General features: G+C 30.2%; 2 protein-coding genes and 1 long non-coding RNA gene across 3 annotated transcripts; all 3 read right to left on the bottom strand.

Annotated features, from left to right (window-relative positions):
* Positions 1–1487: 1487 nt before the first annotated feature.
* On the bottom strand, positions 1488–3727 carry LOC131595411 (RPM1-interacting protein 4-like). Its single transcript, XM_058867754.1, has 3 exons — positions 2193–3727; positions 1925–2119; positions 1488–1807 (listed from the first exon to the last, which is right to left on the bottom strand). Exons 1-3 carry the CDS (start codon positions 2538–2540, stop codon positions 1772–1774), a joined length of 579 nt encoding a protein of 192 aa, XP_058723737.1. The 5' UTR covers positions 2541–3727; the 3' UTR covers positions 1488–1771.
* Positions 3728–3871: 144 nt separating this feature from the next.
* On the bottom strand, positions 3872–6846 carry LOC131595410 (uncharacterized). The gene is made up of 4 exons (XM_058867753.1): positions 6247–6846; positions 4971–5420; positions 4553–4862; positions 3872–4475 (listed from the first exon to the last, which is right to left on the bottom strand). Exons 1-4 carry the CDS (start codon positions 6649–6651, stop codon positions 4342–4344), a joined length of 1299 nt encoding a protein of 432 aa, XP_058723736.1. The 5' UTR covers positions 6652–6846; the 3' UTR covers positions 3872–4341.
* Positions 6847–11341: 4495 nt separating this feature from the next.
* Positions 11342–12727, bottom strand: LOC131599876 (uncharacterized). Its single transcript, XR_009282941.1, has 2 exons — positions 12347–12727; positions 11342–11531 (listed from the first exon to the last, which is right to left on the bottom strand). It is a non-coding gene; the product is annotated as an uncharacterized LOC131599876 (long non-coding RNA).
* Positions 12728–13484: the final 757 nt, after the last annotated feature.

Consider the following 13484-nt stretch of genomic DNA (forward strand, 5'->3'; position numbering starts at 1 on the left):
ACTTTGGCAATTTGATAATGATATCACTTATCGAAGATGGGATAACGTGACGATGTTTACATGGGGCACACATAAAATTACCATGGCTGCTATTTTGCACTTTGATAAGAATCCAGGAGGAAAGAAGTCTAGTTTCTTGATGATGACGTAGAGTGAAAAAGAGCTTGATGAGGCTGTTAATGAAACTGAATTTTTCTGCCAAGTCGTGAGTAAAGGGCCGATGAGTATTGTAAAGGAGAAAACAACAATTTCAGAAGAATTGAGAGCATATGAGCTACCAAATGATTTGCATCCTATATAAAATAAACGCGTGGAAGTTAAAGTTTTTAATTTGGGAGAAAATGTGATGGTGTTTCTGCATAAGGAGAGGTTTTCAGTTTGTACTTACAGCAAGCTGCAACCATATGAGGCTCTTTATCAAGAAGAGAACTCAGGGTTGAACTCTGCAGAGGTTGAAGAGACTGGTGTAGGAAGGTTTTTTAAGTCATCCGAGTTTGTTTCAGACTCAAAAACTGTATTTCAATATTTTTTGCAATTTTCTATTTTTGCATTAAAAGTCCATTAAAGTTTCTTTGTTTTGTGTATTTAAACACTTATGGCGTGACCATTAGAATTATTTTTTATTATAATAAAATTTAAAGTTTTATACTTTATAGTGGATTCCAGTTTTATTTGACAAGTTTGTCGCTAGCAGACTTGTATTTGTTCTAGATTTAGTGCTTGATATTCCTTTTGAGTTTTCGATATTGTCAATTCTCAAGAATGAAACTCCAGTTATTTCAATGACAACTATTTTGAAACGTCCCTACGAAATTATTCTCACACAATCAAATCGATTTAAATGTTTGATGTCTTCGCGGGTATTCAGTTTTTTTTTTTTTTTGCATAATATTGTGCCCCATCCAAATAAGGTGAACCTGTGTAGTCAAGATTGAGTGTTGGGCCTTAAGATCTTATGTGCTAAAGTTGTCTTTTAGTATTACTTTTACGATTTGAGAAAAAACTTTTTTCATGCACTTTGGGGTTAAGATTTAATGTTGGGTCTTAAGATCTTCCGATCTTACATGTTAATGTTTCCTTTTATATGACTATTATGATATGATAATACATAATATCTTAGATGGTTAGATTTGTTTGTTAGATTTATGTATTTTGAACTACTTATTTTGTCTAAAGTCTTTTGTTGTTAAATTGTGGTGAGGTAATGGTAATGAATTATTAATTAAACTGATTGAATTTTGTGATTTATAGGTTATTTTGTCTGTGTATTATAATTTTCATGTTTTTGTGTGTATATAAGTTATTTTGCCCTTCAGTAAGATCTCAAGTGTCGTACTACGATTCTAGTTTTACGATTTTTAACAGACCGTCCGACCCTACTTAAGATCTCGTGCTTGAATACCTTCCCAACAACCACCAAAACATGAAAATCTCATGCCTTTGACTCTGAGGAATCTGGATAAGAAATAACTATTCTAAGATCATTTTACATTTTTTTTCTGATTTTTAATGAGTAGCTAGAAAGTTTACATATTTTCTTACCTTTAATAAATAAGGAAGTACCAAAACAAACATGCATTTGCAAAAAATGAAACTAAGCCATGAATTCTACTCATTCATGCATCCATTTTAACACAATGTTAAAAAGAAAAAATCAAAACATACATACATACATGTGAGACTTAATTCATGCTCTTACAAGATTATAAATTTATTCATAACACTCCAAATTCAAGTCTCTTGTGAGCCAGAGTAAACAGCTTATCCGTGTTCATTTGCTTTCGCTCGTAAACAAACAGCAACAATACTGCACAAGATTACGAACACATTCATGAAATTAGCAGTGAAACTTGCATTACACGCCTCACATATATGTGAAAGTTATGGACAGAACAATAAACATGAAATAGTAAGCTTCATTCACCTTAGATAAACTGAAAGAAGATCCATCATATTGATTCTTCATATTTGAACCGTTGTTATGCGGTGGAATCCTGTGGCTAGACGTGATTTGTCTTTCTTCTTTTATTTTGTTGAACATAACAGTATAACCTTCTCCTGATTTCGGGTCTGTTACATCCCAATTACCGAATTCAGGTACTATCGTTGCTTTATCGTCCTGTCAAGTCAAACGTTTTTAATAATCTGACGATTAAATCCTAAACACTATAAGACACTACAAGGAATATTACCCCGTGGTCGTTAAAAGAGTGCCTTCCGTTTCTATGTCTGCTATGATTTGATGAAGAGAAGCTACCGATGTTGCTACTAACTCCTTTGGACACACTCCTTTTGTGAACTGATTGTGAAGCTTTGTTGGTGGCAGAGTGATCATTATGGCGACTTTCGCTGCCAAACTCTGATGTAAAGCTACCTTTACTTCCCCTGCTTCGTCCATGGGAATGGCGTGTAGAATTGTTTCTCAGTACTTCTTGGCTTCCTTTCTCCATTGAACTTGAATTTGCTTTGTGAGAGTAAGTATGAGAGGATTTTGCTTCGTCAGCGTTAACATTTTTGTTGAAGGCCTCTAGATTTTCCATTGGATCGTTCGGATTGGTTATGAATCCGGCCTTTTCTCTGCGTGCACTCTCAAAACATGCACTATATGGAATGTTGTCAGCTTCCCAATTGCCAAATTTCGGAACGTGGGAATTCTGCTAACAAAGAGTCATTGGTAAAAGATTTGTCAAACATGATTTGATATGAACTTGAAATATCGGCTTATTTTTACATGCTTTAGATAACGGTTTATGAATGAACACTTACTAAGTTCTCTAGAATAACTTATTAACCTAGTATTTACTCTGCAACTTGAAGGTCAACATGCTGATAAGTTAAAAATATACTTAATATGACTGTTAGAATTGCGAAAACGGTTCTAAAGCAAATAACTAAATTAATGCACAAGAGCACAATAGTTGATCACAAAGTTCGGACAATTATGCCGAGGGAGCTTCGCCCCAAAAACTCCCGACCCTCCTACTCATAAGCCTACAAATGAATAGGCCAAGCCCAAAAGACATGCGTTCTCACTAAGCTACGTTACGCTCGATAAACCCAACTCGACGTAAATAGGAGATGATTGTATTTGTAGACACCAACAAAGAAAAAGAAAATAGTTATTTGATTAAAACCAAATTTCATGTTTGATTCCCTGTTGTAAGATATATGTGTGTGTGTGTGTGTGTGTGTGTGTGTGTGTGAGAAAACTTACCGACATCGTTACCAGAATGGTTTCTTAAGGTACAGAATCAAGGACACAAGGATCTTTGGCCTCTCTTTGTGTTCCTGAATCCTGATATTAGATGTTGGCTTATGATATTAAGTCTATAAGGTCTGAGAGCTTCTGATAGAACATGGCTTAGAAAAAGTTAATCGATAATTACAAAGCTTGTTGGACGCCAAACACGCTTTCTTCCAGTTTGCATTTTAGAAAGGCAAGGGAAAGAATATGTAACTGTCATGATTTGTGAGTTTTGTTCTGTTCTCTGCAACAAATTCTCTTTGTTAAGGATCTTATATGTTTTTTTTTAAATTTAAGATGCTTTGTATTGGCTCCATCTGGAAAAAAAATTTTAATATATTTATTATGTTTAATCTTTCATCCTTTTGTTGGATCATATTGGCAATAAAACATAATCTCTACACTTTTTCCAACACTATGTGTTGTTTTTTCTTATTGACTAAAATTTAGTAGATCCTATTGGATCAGTGATTATTCTCTATGTCACTCAACCCCTCTGATTTGATCATATCAGATCACTGATCATTCTTAAAAGATGTACTAGTATTAGTAACACACGATTTTCAAAACCACTTTCAACGAGATCTATGTAAATTTCGATCAATAACGTAAGGAATTTAAAGAGTATAACAGAATACTTACTTAGTACTTCTCTTACTTTTATATGTCGGTTATATTTTACACGAAAAACATTTATATTTACCATGATAATTTAACAAACATGCATACAGCAAGGATAATTAACTTATTTTTGTAACATTTGAAAAGCACTAGGCTGACAAGATCAACAACTTCTTATCTGTAGAGGTTTCAGCCCTGTACATAGTAGCAAACGCTCGTTGTTGCCGGTTCTTCACTTCGACGTGCCTGTTTTCCGTGTCATTTGATACTGATCTTCCCCCACTGAGGACGAGTAGTAGGCAACACGGACAAATTTACAATACTCATAACACTATGCATAGCAAACACACATCATTTACATTTCGTATGTCATAACCAGAGCTATGAAATTTGAACGGAAAGATGACGATTCAAAAGATGCACTCCACATTGCACAAGGTATCACAAGGAGGATCATTGCAGTTCCATTTCTTTCTCTAAATACCAACCGTCTTGTTAAGTAGCCAAAGGCAAAGAGCCAATTGAATACCAAAAATGGAGTGAAGCCAAGTTCTGTCAAGCATGAATCCATAAACAGTGATTCCTGCTCTATTGTTCTCCATATATGTCACTGCATTAAAAAGCAAGTAACTCAGGATAAAGCAAAATCAGACGAAAACAAAATACAAGTAAAAAAATTCTCTATACCTAAAGCCTGTCTTTTACTGAATGAGATAGTATGTGTCTGAGTCAGAATTAATTTAGTGTCATTCAATTCATCCTCTTCATCCCCCAACTCATCTTCCTCCGACGATCCCCAACTAATACTGGCAGCCATAGCTCGTGCTGAAGTTGCCTCTGCTGTTGGTGTCTCACCGTCAATGTTATCAAAGGAGTTTATGGTGGCACATATATGCCACTTAGCGGTAAGTCCTGTGATGGATTGTGCTTTATGTGTGATCTTGGTTGCGCTTCGTAAGAGTATGTAAAGTCCACTAACCAAGGTGATGGAGACTAACTGCAACATTGAAAGAACACAATATTTTAGTACGAAATACTAATTAAGTTCCTTAAATTGAACAATGTCAATCAATTCAATCCACAAAATGAAGGAAAGAAGCATTACCCCGAGCTCTCCACTCCTGAGGATATCAACATCGGCATGTGGTTTTATAACCATCATAAGAAAAATGAGTTGGCTTGCTGTCACCAAAAGGAGAGAAGACAAAATGAAAGCTCGAAAACGGTGGCTAATGATGCGTAGATTCCTTCGTATTCTTAGGTGCTCCAACAAGATCGATCCTACATCGGTCTCTCTTTGAAAAACAGGAGCAAACTCATCTAGTCTTTGTATTTGCAGGTAGCCAATGAGTCGAAAGAGGACACATACCAAGAAGAAAATCGATGTTCTATAAAGCCAAGAACATAGCTCCAATGTGCACATAATGATGCTGCTCACATATATTTCACCATAATATGGTATTTGGGATGATCCTGAAATGTACCACCATATCTTGTATGCACATTCCGCTATGAAACAGGGAAGCCCCCATAGCAAGATTAGCTTCATCGTTCTCTGTATAATAGAAACAAATGTATTTTGTTATGTTTTTCTATTTCTGATAAAAGGTGTAGCTTTTTCAATGATGTAACTTAAAACTATATAATTGAATATTGACCATGTAATTACTGTTACAATTCCTAACAATAAGAGAATGGAAAGAAAACACATCAGAACTATACAAATGCCAAAAATCAATATTGTACTCTCTTTCTCAAGGCAGGTTTTGCAGCTCGATTCTTAGTTCCTGGCTCATAAGAGTCTTAACTCTCGAATTTGGATGGTCTTTAATCGAAAATCTCACTCATTCGGTGCATTAGTGACTATTGTATCAAGATTGGATGGTCTATATTTCAAATTTGGTTTTGACTTTGTTTTAAAAACTATAATACCAAAATTGAAATCTAAAATGTCTGATCTCGATCCAACTACCACCAACGCCTCAGATTGGCGATAGCACATAAACCAAATTCACCAATCTCCTCCACATATTCCTCATCTCTCATTCTTTTTCCGGTCAACCTTACACCTGAGTCACCGGCATTAAACACGAAGACTCCGTGGAAGAGATTCAAATTCCAATCAGTCACCTTGCGGAGAATAATCCTTTCCGCCAGACCCACTTTTTCTCTTAAGCAGAATAATCAAACTAACCATAAATTCCACAGTCTATTATTTTTCTTTTCTTTCCCACTTTGCACAAAAACCTTCCACTGTGGCAACCTTTCCAACATTTCTTGTAACTATTAACCAAATAGAAAGACAAGAATAAAAACAAACACAAGGCATGCATGACAAAATTCCGATGTTTATCAAATTAAAAAAAAAAACACACACAAACCTTCATCTGTTGAGCATACCCCTGTTGAATCTTGAGACTCTCATCAGTAACTTTATCAAGAAAAAGAAACCTACTAAACCCATATTTACGATCCCATTGAGAGAGGCTAACAAAAGACAAAGTAGCAAAAGCAGACAAAGAAATCTGAACAGGAACATGGTACGGTCGAGTATGATCAGCATCGCAGGTTGTCGAACAATCAAGAAGAAAGTGTGATAGAATCGGTACAACGTAAGCCAAAGAAAAAAACACAGACCAAGATAAACCAGATTTACATAAATTTGATTGGTCCACGTAAACCCATTTTAGATATGCTCTGAATTTTCTCAATTCTGTTCCATCTTGATATAATCCAGAATTCTCTTTGTTCATTGCCACAAACATATCCTCTCTTTCTTCTTCCATAACCTCCAAAATTTTAGTGTCACAATTTTGCTAGTAGTATTGTTGTGGATGCATTGAAAATGTTGATTTAGGGTTTAGATTAAGCTTCTATTGGATATTTTACTATCAGTTTTTGGGATCTAGATGTGAATGTGGTCGCTGTTTCTTGTGAGTTTAAAATCTTTGCAGCAAATTATTTTTATAGTACTTTGACGATGATTGATGGTTGCCACGACACGACAACCATTTTCATAATGTTAGTAGTACCTTTTTTTTTATTTGTTTGATTTTATGAAGAAAATGTTACTAGTGTAATTATAGAAAAGTTAACATTTCTTTTAAACATTACTCTCATCTTAAAAAAAGAAAAGTTTATGCAGTATAAAATAACTGTCATTTAATAAAAAATCAACTGTCATTAGATTATTTTAAAATAAAAATATTATATAATTAAATAAATAATTATGATTAATTAATAGTGTAAAATTACTTTATACCTGCATCAATATTTTTTCTAAAAAAAATTCATTTTTATAATTGTCAATGTTATTTTAATTAATTTGCAGTGTTTAATCAAAGTTTGCCATGTTCACAACCTAATTATTATTAAGAAATGATGTCTGGCCAACTGGACTTGGCCAACTCAAAAGCATTTTGCATCCAAGTTCATCTACTCTCAACTAAAATTTTGTCCATGAAGCTTTTTTAATCTGAGTTGAATTGACTATTTTTTTTATTAATTAAATTGACTAAATGAAGATATAAAAAAGGGGAGTATTATTGAAAATGAAAATAAATGAATTTTAACAGAATTTAAATATGGTGAATTTTTTTATGGCGCAGAAATTTTTCTTCAAAATATTCCATTTTTAATTATCTATACATTTTAAAAATAAAATTATATTTATTATTTAAGAAAAACAGAAAGTTTAAGAAAAGGGTGTGTACATGCTAGAAGTTTCCCAGGTTTTGGTCGGTAAATCAAAATCTATGGACAACTGACAAGAAGTGCTGATTTGGCGGGTTCGGTTCTTTTTTTTCAACCCACACATTTGCATCAGCTATCATCCATCAAATAATACAAAACCATAATGTAAATAATAATAATAATAATAATAATAATAATAATAATAATAATAATAATAATAATAATAATAATAATAATAATAATAATAATAATGCAGAACTTTTTTTTTCAACGGCTTGCTTGATGAAGATTTTCAACGGCTTGCTTGTGAATAATAATATACAATAAATTAAATTATACAAAAAAATTACGTGGCCAATACATGTATGGTATTTTATGAAAATTACGTGGGCAATATTGATTGCTACCTTTTAACGTCGAATAGTACTAATATATGCGATTGGGACTTAAGCAATCCCTTGGGGAATGCCAAGTGTTTTGTATCCATAAAAAAATAATAATTAAATGTATAGAAAAATGTCTGGTATCCGTGAAAAAATAATAATTGAATGTATAGAAAAATATATGGTATCCGTGAAAAAAATTAAATATTTTAATCAATAACTTCATGTTCCCATTAATGTTCAATATTATGATCAATAATTTGACAGTCCGGTTAATATTCAATATTTTGAACAATCACTTCACGTTCCCGTTATAATTATTTTAATTTGATGTTATAAAAAATAAAAATGATCATCTTAGTAAAATACTATTTTCAACATCGAAATTTTAAATTTAATAAAAAAAGGGTTAATGAACTTTTTGATCCCTTTAAATATTGCAGATTTCGTTTTTAGTCCCTCCAAAATTTTCCTTTAAGAAATCGTCCCTTCAAAATTTTTCGTCTAAACTATTGGTCCCTAACGTCAAATTTGCTAGAGATTAGCTACGACTTTAGCCATCGATTAGCTACGAAATTTGACGTTAGGGACCAATAGTTCGGAAGAAAAATTTTGAAGGGACGATTTCTTGAAGGAAAATTTTGGAGGGACTAAAAACGAAATTTAAAATATTTAAAGGGACGAAAAAGTTCATTAACCCATAAAAAAATTATGTAATATTTATATGTGGGAGTCATTTAATTGTTCAACTGTGCATAAAACACATTGCTGATAGTATTACATGCCTATAATTTAAGAAACGCGCGAGAGATACTATGTATGAATTTGTTTGAAAATTCTAACCTAGTATATAAGTTCTTTATATTAAAGATTTTATTAAAAAATAGGAGACCGCAAGTAGTACTTACCTGTAAAGAAAATGGGAAAAGTTACATATCAATTGGTTAATTTGATTATAAATCTATATAATACTCCCTCCGGCCTTATTTATAAGCAAAGATTCTCTTTTTAGGTTCATTGAATAATGAATGTATCTTGTCTTTTATGTAGACCAGATACATTCATTATTCAATGAACCTAAAAAGAGAATTTTTGCTTATAAATCAGGCCGGAGTAGTATAAGATAACAACAACTGAGCAGTGTCACAACAGTAGATGTCAAAGTAGTGTCTTGTGACTCTTATCAAATCAGTATTATAGCATAGCTAGAATAAACACATCAAATAGGATAGCATAGGGAAATGATAAAATATAAAATAATAATATCATATATATTATATTCAAGTAAATAGTACATTATCCGAATCATAAATTATAACTGGGTTAGTCTCCTCAAGACTTAATCAAGCATGTAATTCATGAAATACATAGTGATTCACCACTTTTTGCTTCCTATATAAACTACAAAAACTTGAAATCCATTCAATTTTTCAAAATATGATTCACACTGTCAATTTAACCAAAATATTTTCATCTGTTATAATTATAAATTAATTAAAAATATAATTATATATATATATATATATATATATATATATATATATATATTGAATTATTTTTTTTATTTTTTTATATTCACAAATATAACGTAATTCTCATTAATATGATATTTTTTAATTTCAAATTATTACATATTTAATATTCTTAAGATAGTTAAAAATAAATTTATTCATTATTTAATAAATTTTTATGTGCATTGTTGTTGACTTTTTATTTTGTAGATTTTTTAGATTAATACTACATATGTTTTTAATAAAATATATTTTTGTAGATCAATATATGTGCATTGTTGTTGGCTTTTTATTTTGTAGATTTTTTTACATAAAATAAATTTTGTAGTTGCGGCAGACACGTCAAGTTCCTTTTTTATATACTTATTCTTACAAACTGATTAAATTTACCTTTCTCTTTCACTGTGTTGTCTTGTCACTTATATTTCCCGTAAAAGTTTTATATGGACAAAAATCATAGCAGAGTTGTAGAGTTACATCATTTATAGGTCTATGCAATAATTAGAAAAGAAATAAATAATAAAAAAAGTACACAATGTTCACTTTTTCACGTTACCCATTTGCTACTTTATTTGAAATGCTTTTGAACATTTTCAGTATTGGTTAGAGATATTGGATAGACATGATAGAGATAATGCATTGACAGAGTGGGCGATGGAGTAGAAAACACTTTCATGTAAAAAGAAACTTCCCAAACATACCAGTTGAAAGTACTGCAGCAACAATAAATAAAAATAAATAAAAGAATTAGAGAGAATTCCATTTCTCAAACAGACAAGGGCATTATAACATTGATAGGAACATTATTGACACTATAGTTTATAGAGTTTGGTCACATAAGAAGTATATGAAACAATTAGCAAACTTATGTTATAGTTTATGAATAATTAGTCCTTTGGTGTATTGGTTTTGGGCTTATGACTTTGCGATCGCCTTTTGTTTGTATTGTTTAATTGAATTAATCAAAGATTATTGGTTAAAAAAAATAGTTGAATTGAAATTGTAATAATGATATACATAGGAATTAAATGTGGTTCAAGTATAATACTTAAAAATTTCGAAACATCAAACAAACTAATGTATTTAACAAAAATCAATATATTATATAATAAATATTAAAATATTGAAGAAATATGTTACTTTATATAAAATTTCTGTTATTGAAATATATATTTATCTATTTCTTTCTAATTACTTTTTTGTTGAAAAATAAAATATTTAAATAATTATCAATTTTAGAGTTTAAAGCAAGAATATTATTATTTTATAAATAACATAATTATTTATTGGAAAGAAAGAAATTAATGTAATTAAATTATAAATTTATTAAAAAAGATAATTAATGTCATAAAGAATAATAAAATTTATTAATAGTGTAATAACAACTTTATGGTATAAATGGAAGAAAATGATATTAACGTAAATTGATTATAATTTTGTTTATTTTTAATTTATTTTTAATTAGTATTTTCATTTATTATTCAATTTTTTTAAAATTAATTTTTATAACTATGACTTGATATAAATTACATAAATTGTATATTTATTGTATTTATGATGTAAAGTTGAAGAATACCTAATATATTATTGGTTGGTGCAAAATATTTTTAATCCTTATAATAATATTTTTATGCAAGTTGGAAGGGTTGGACCAACTTTCTATGTCTTTTAAATATTGGGAAGTGTATGCCTAAAGATATGTCAGTGGTCATAATATCACCTATGGCCACTTAATATAATTAGATGTGATAGAATTGTGAAATCAGTCATAGTCTTTATACTAAAAGTAATATAAGAAATTTTAGTTGGAGTAAAAAATACAACGGTTGGTTTTGTACAAAGGCTGATTTTAGATACAACTTCCAATACATTAAATTAAATATATTAAATTATTGAAAACATGATATTTAATATAAAATTTTGTAAGTTATATATATTGTGTCCAAATGGTTGCACTCAGAAGATAGAAATTGATTGGGTTACAAATGAAGAGGGATATTTGAAATTTGAATTGATGTGTCGCAATATCAAACATGATCTTCCCCAACACATTCTTTTTAGCTTTATTTGCAACTTTTCCTGTCATCATAAACAACATTTAAAATGAAAAGAAACTCAATAAATAAAAAAGATCAAATTAATATTAAGAAAAAAATACAATAATTAACATTTTCATAATTTCTATCTCCCCACTATCAGTGCATAGAAAATATGAAAATATATCAACATTCAAGGAAAGAAACACAAAAACATCATATATATTATAACTATGTTATCATGTAATAACGACAAAGAAAATTAAATAATAAAAACTTTAAATAAAATTATGTGCAAATCCAGACAACTATATATTTTGAATGTTTGTGTTAGTTTTTCTTTCTTCTTCAGTGTCATAAATAGAGAAATTACTTCTTCCTTCCAATAAAACACCATCACAATGTATCTTCATAATCAATAAGAAAACATAATATAAACAGTGAGAGAGAATAAAAATTGGGGTTTTCAAATTATTACAAGATTAAATTTTGAGAAATGTCAAACCAAAAGATCATTTTGAATCAAGAAAAGATTTCATTTTTTCAAATATCTATTTTTTTTCCAGATCTGCTTTTGATAACATCTGTAGAATTAAAAACTTCAGATTTTCAAATTATCACAAGGTTAAATTTTGAGATTTGTCAAACAAAGAGATCATTTCGAAAACAAAAAAGATTTCATTTTTTCCTCATATCTATTTTTTCCATATCTGCTTTTGATAAGATCCGGAGATTTTTTTTCTAAGATTGGAATTTCTAAATCTATGTGAAACACAAAACCAACAAAAAAAATACATGAGATAACATATATATGAAAAGATAAATCATCATAAGAAAAAAGTTTAAGAAATCTCTAACCAAAAAGAATTCCTAATCCATAAGCGCTTTTGTTCAGATCTGCATAATTTTTTCTTAACCCATCTAGCTTCTAAACAACTCGTTGATCAAGCAGTTTAGATCAACCAGATATAATTTCTCGAAACGTGCAACAACAACAAAAATATCAACAACGAAATAGGCGTCAATGTTTCGTAGATCTAAGAAGAGAAGGATAAAAGTAACATTTTTTGTTGAAGAAAAAGAAGAGAGAAGAAAGAAGAATAAGAAGAGAGAGGAAGCAGAATAAAGAAGAAGGAAGATAAAGAGAGAGGTATAGGAAGATAGAATTAAGAAGAAGAGGAAGAGAGAAAACAGAAAAGCTTAAGAAAACAGTATGCTTCAATTGAAAAGAAAAGTAGCGTGGAAGGTTGTGCATCAAAAAGTTAATTGATATAATATTTTTTTTATTTTTTCCAACCCATCAGCTTTATAATGAATGAGATAAAAATTGTGGAAAATGAAGAAAAGAAAAAGAAGGATGGGGAAGGCATCCACGTGGACAGTCCAAATGAAGAGTATTTGAAAAAAGGGCAATATTGATATTTCAAGAACATCTATCTTTCTTATATGATAGATTCATCAACGTGATGCCAATTAATGACGAAGTTGGGTTATGGCTATCAAATTTTACACATATTCGATTAAAAAAAATTGAAAGTCAAAATAATATAAACTAAAATAAAGAAAAAATTCACCTAAGCACAAAGCATGTCTACAACATATCCAGTGGCGGAGCCAGCAAAACTATAAAGCCCGGCAAAATTTTAAAGACCACAAATTTACATTGTATCTAATATATAAATAAGGGAAAAGCTAACATGTGCCTCAAGGGCACAAGATAATTAGATATTTATAGAAAAAAAATTTGGAACGCGTGCATTCAATGTATCGGAACTTTAAATATGACTTTATTGCATTTAATTATATTTAGTTTTTTCTAATTATAGTATCCTTAACATATGCCCTTAGGGCACATGTTAGCATGACCCTATAAATAATTATCAATCAAAATAAAAAAGCGTCATTTTGTCAACAAAAGTGTAATAAAAGTAAAAGAGATGAAATATAACCTTACAATAGCATGTAAAATAAAATCACGAGACTCGGTGTAACATAC

Source organism: Vicia villosa, linkage group LG4 (assembly GCF_029867415.1).
Source record: "Vicia villosa cultivar HV-30 ecotype Madison, WI linkage group LG4, Vvil1.0, whole genome shotgun sequence".
NCBI lineage: Eukaryota > Viridiplantae > Streptophyta > Magnoliopsida > Fabales > Fabaceae > Vicia > Vicia villosa.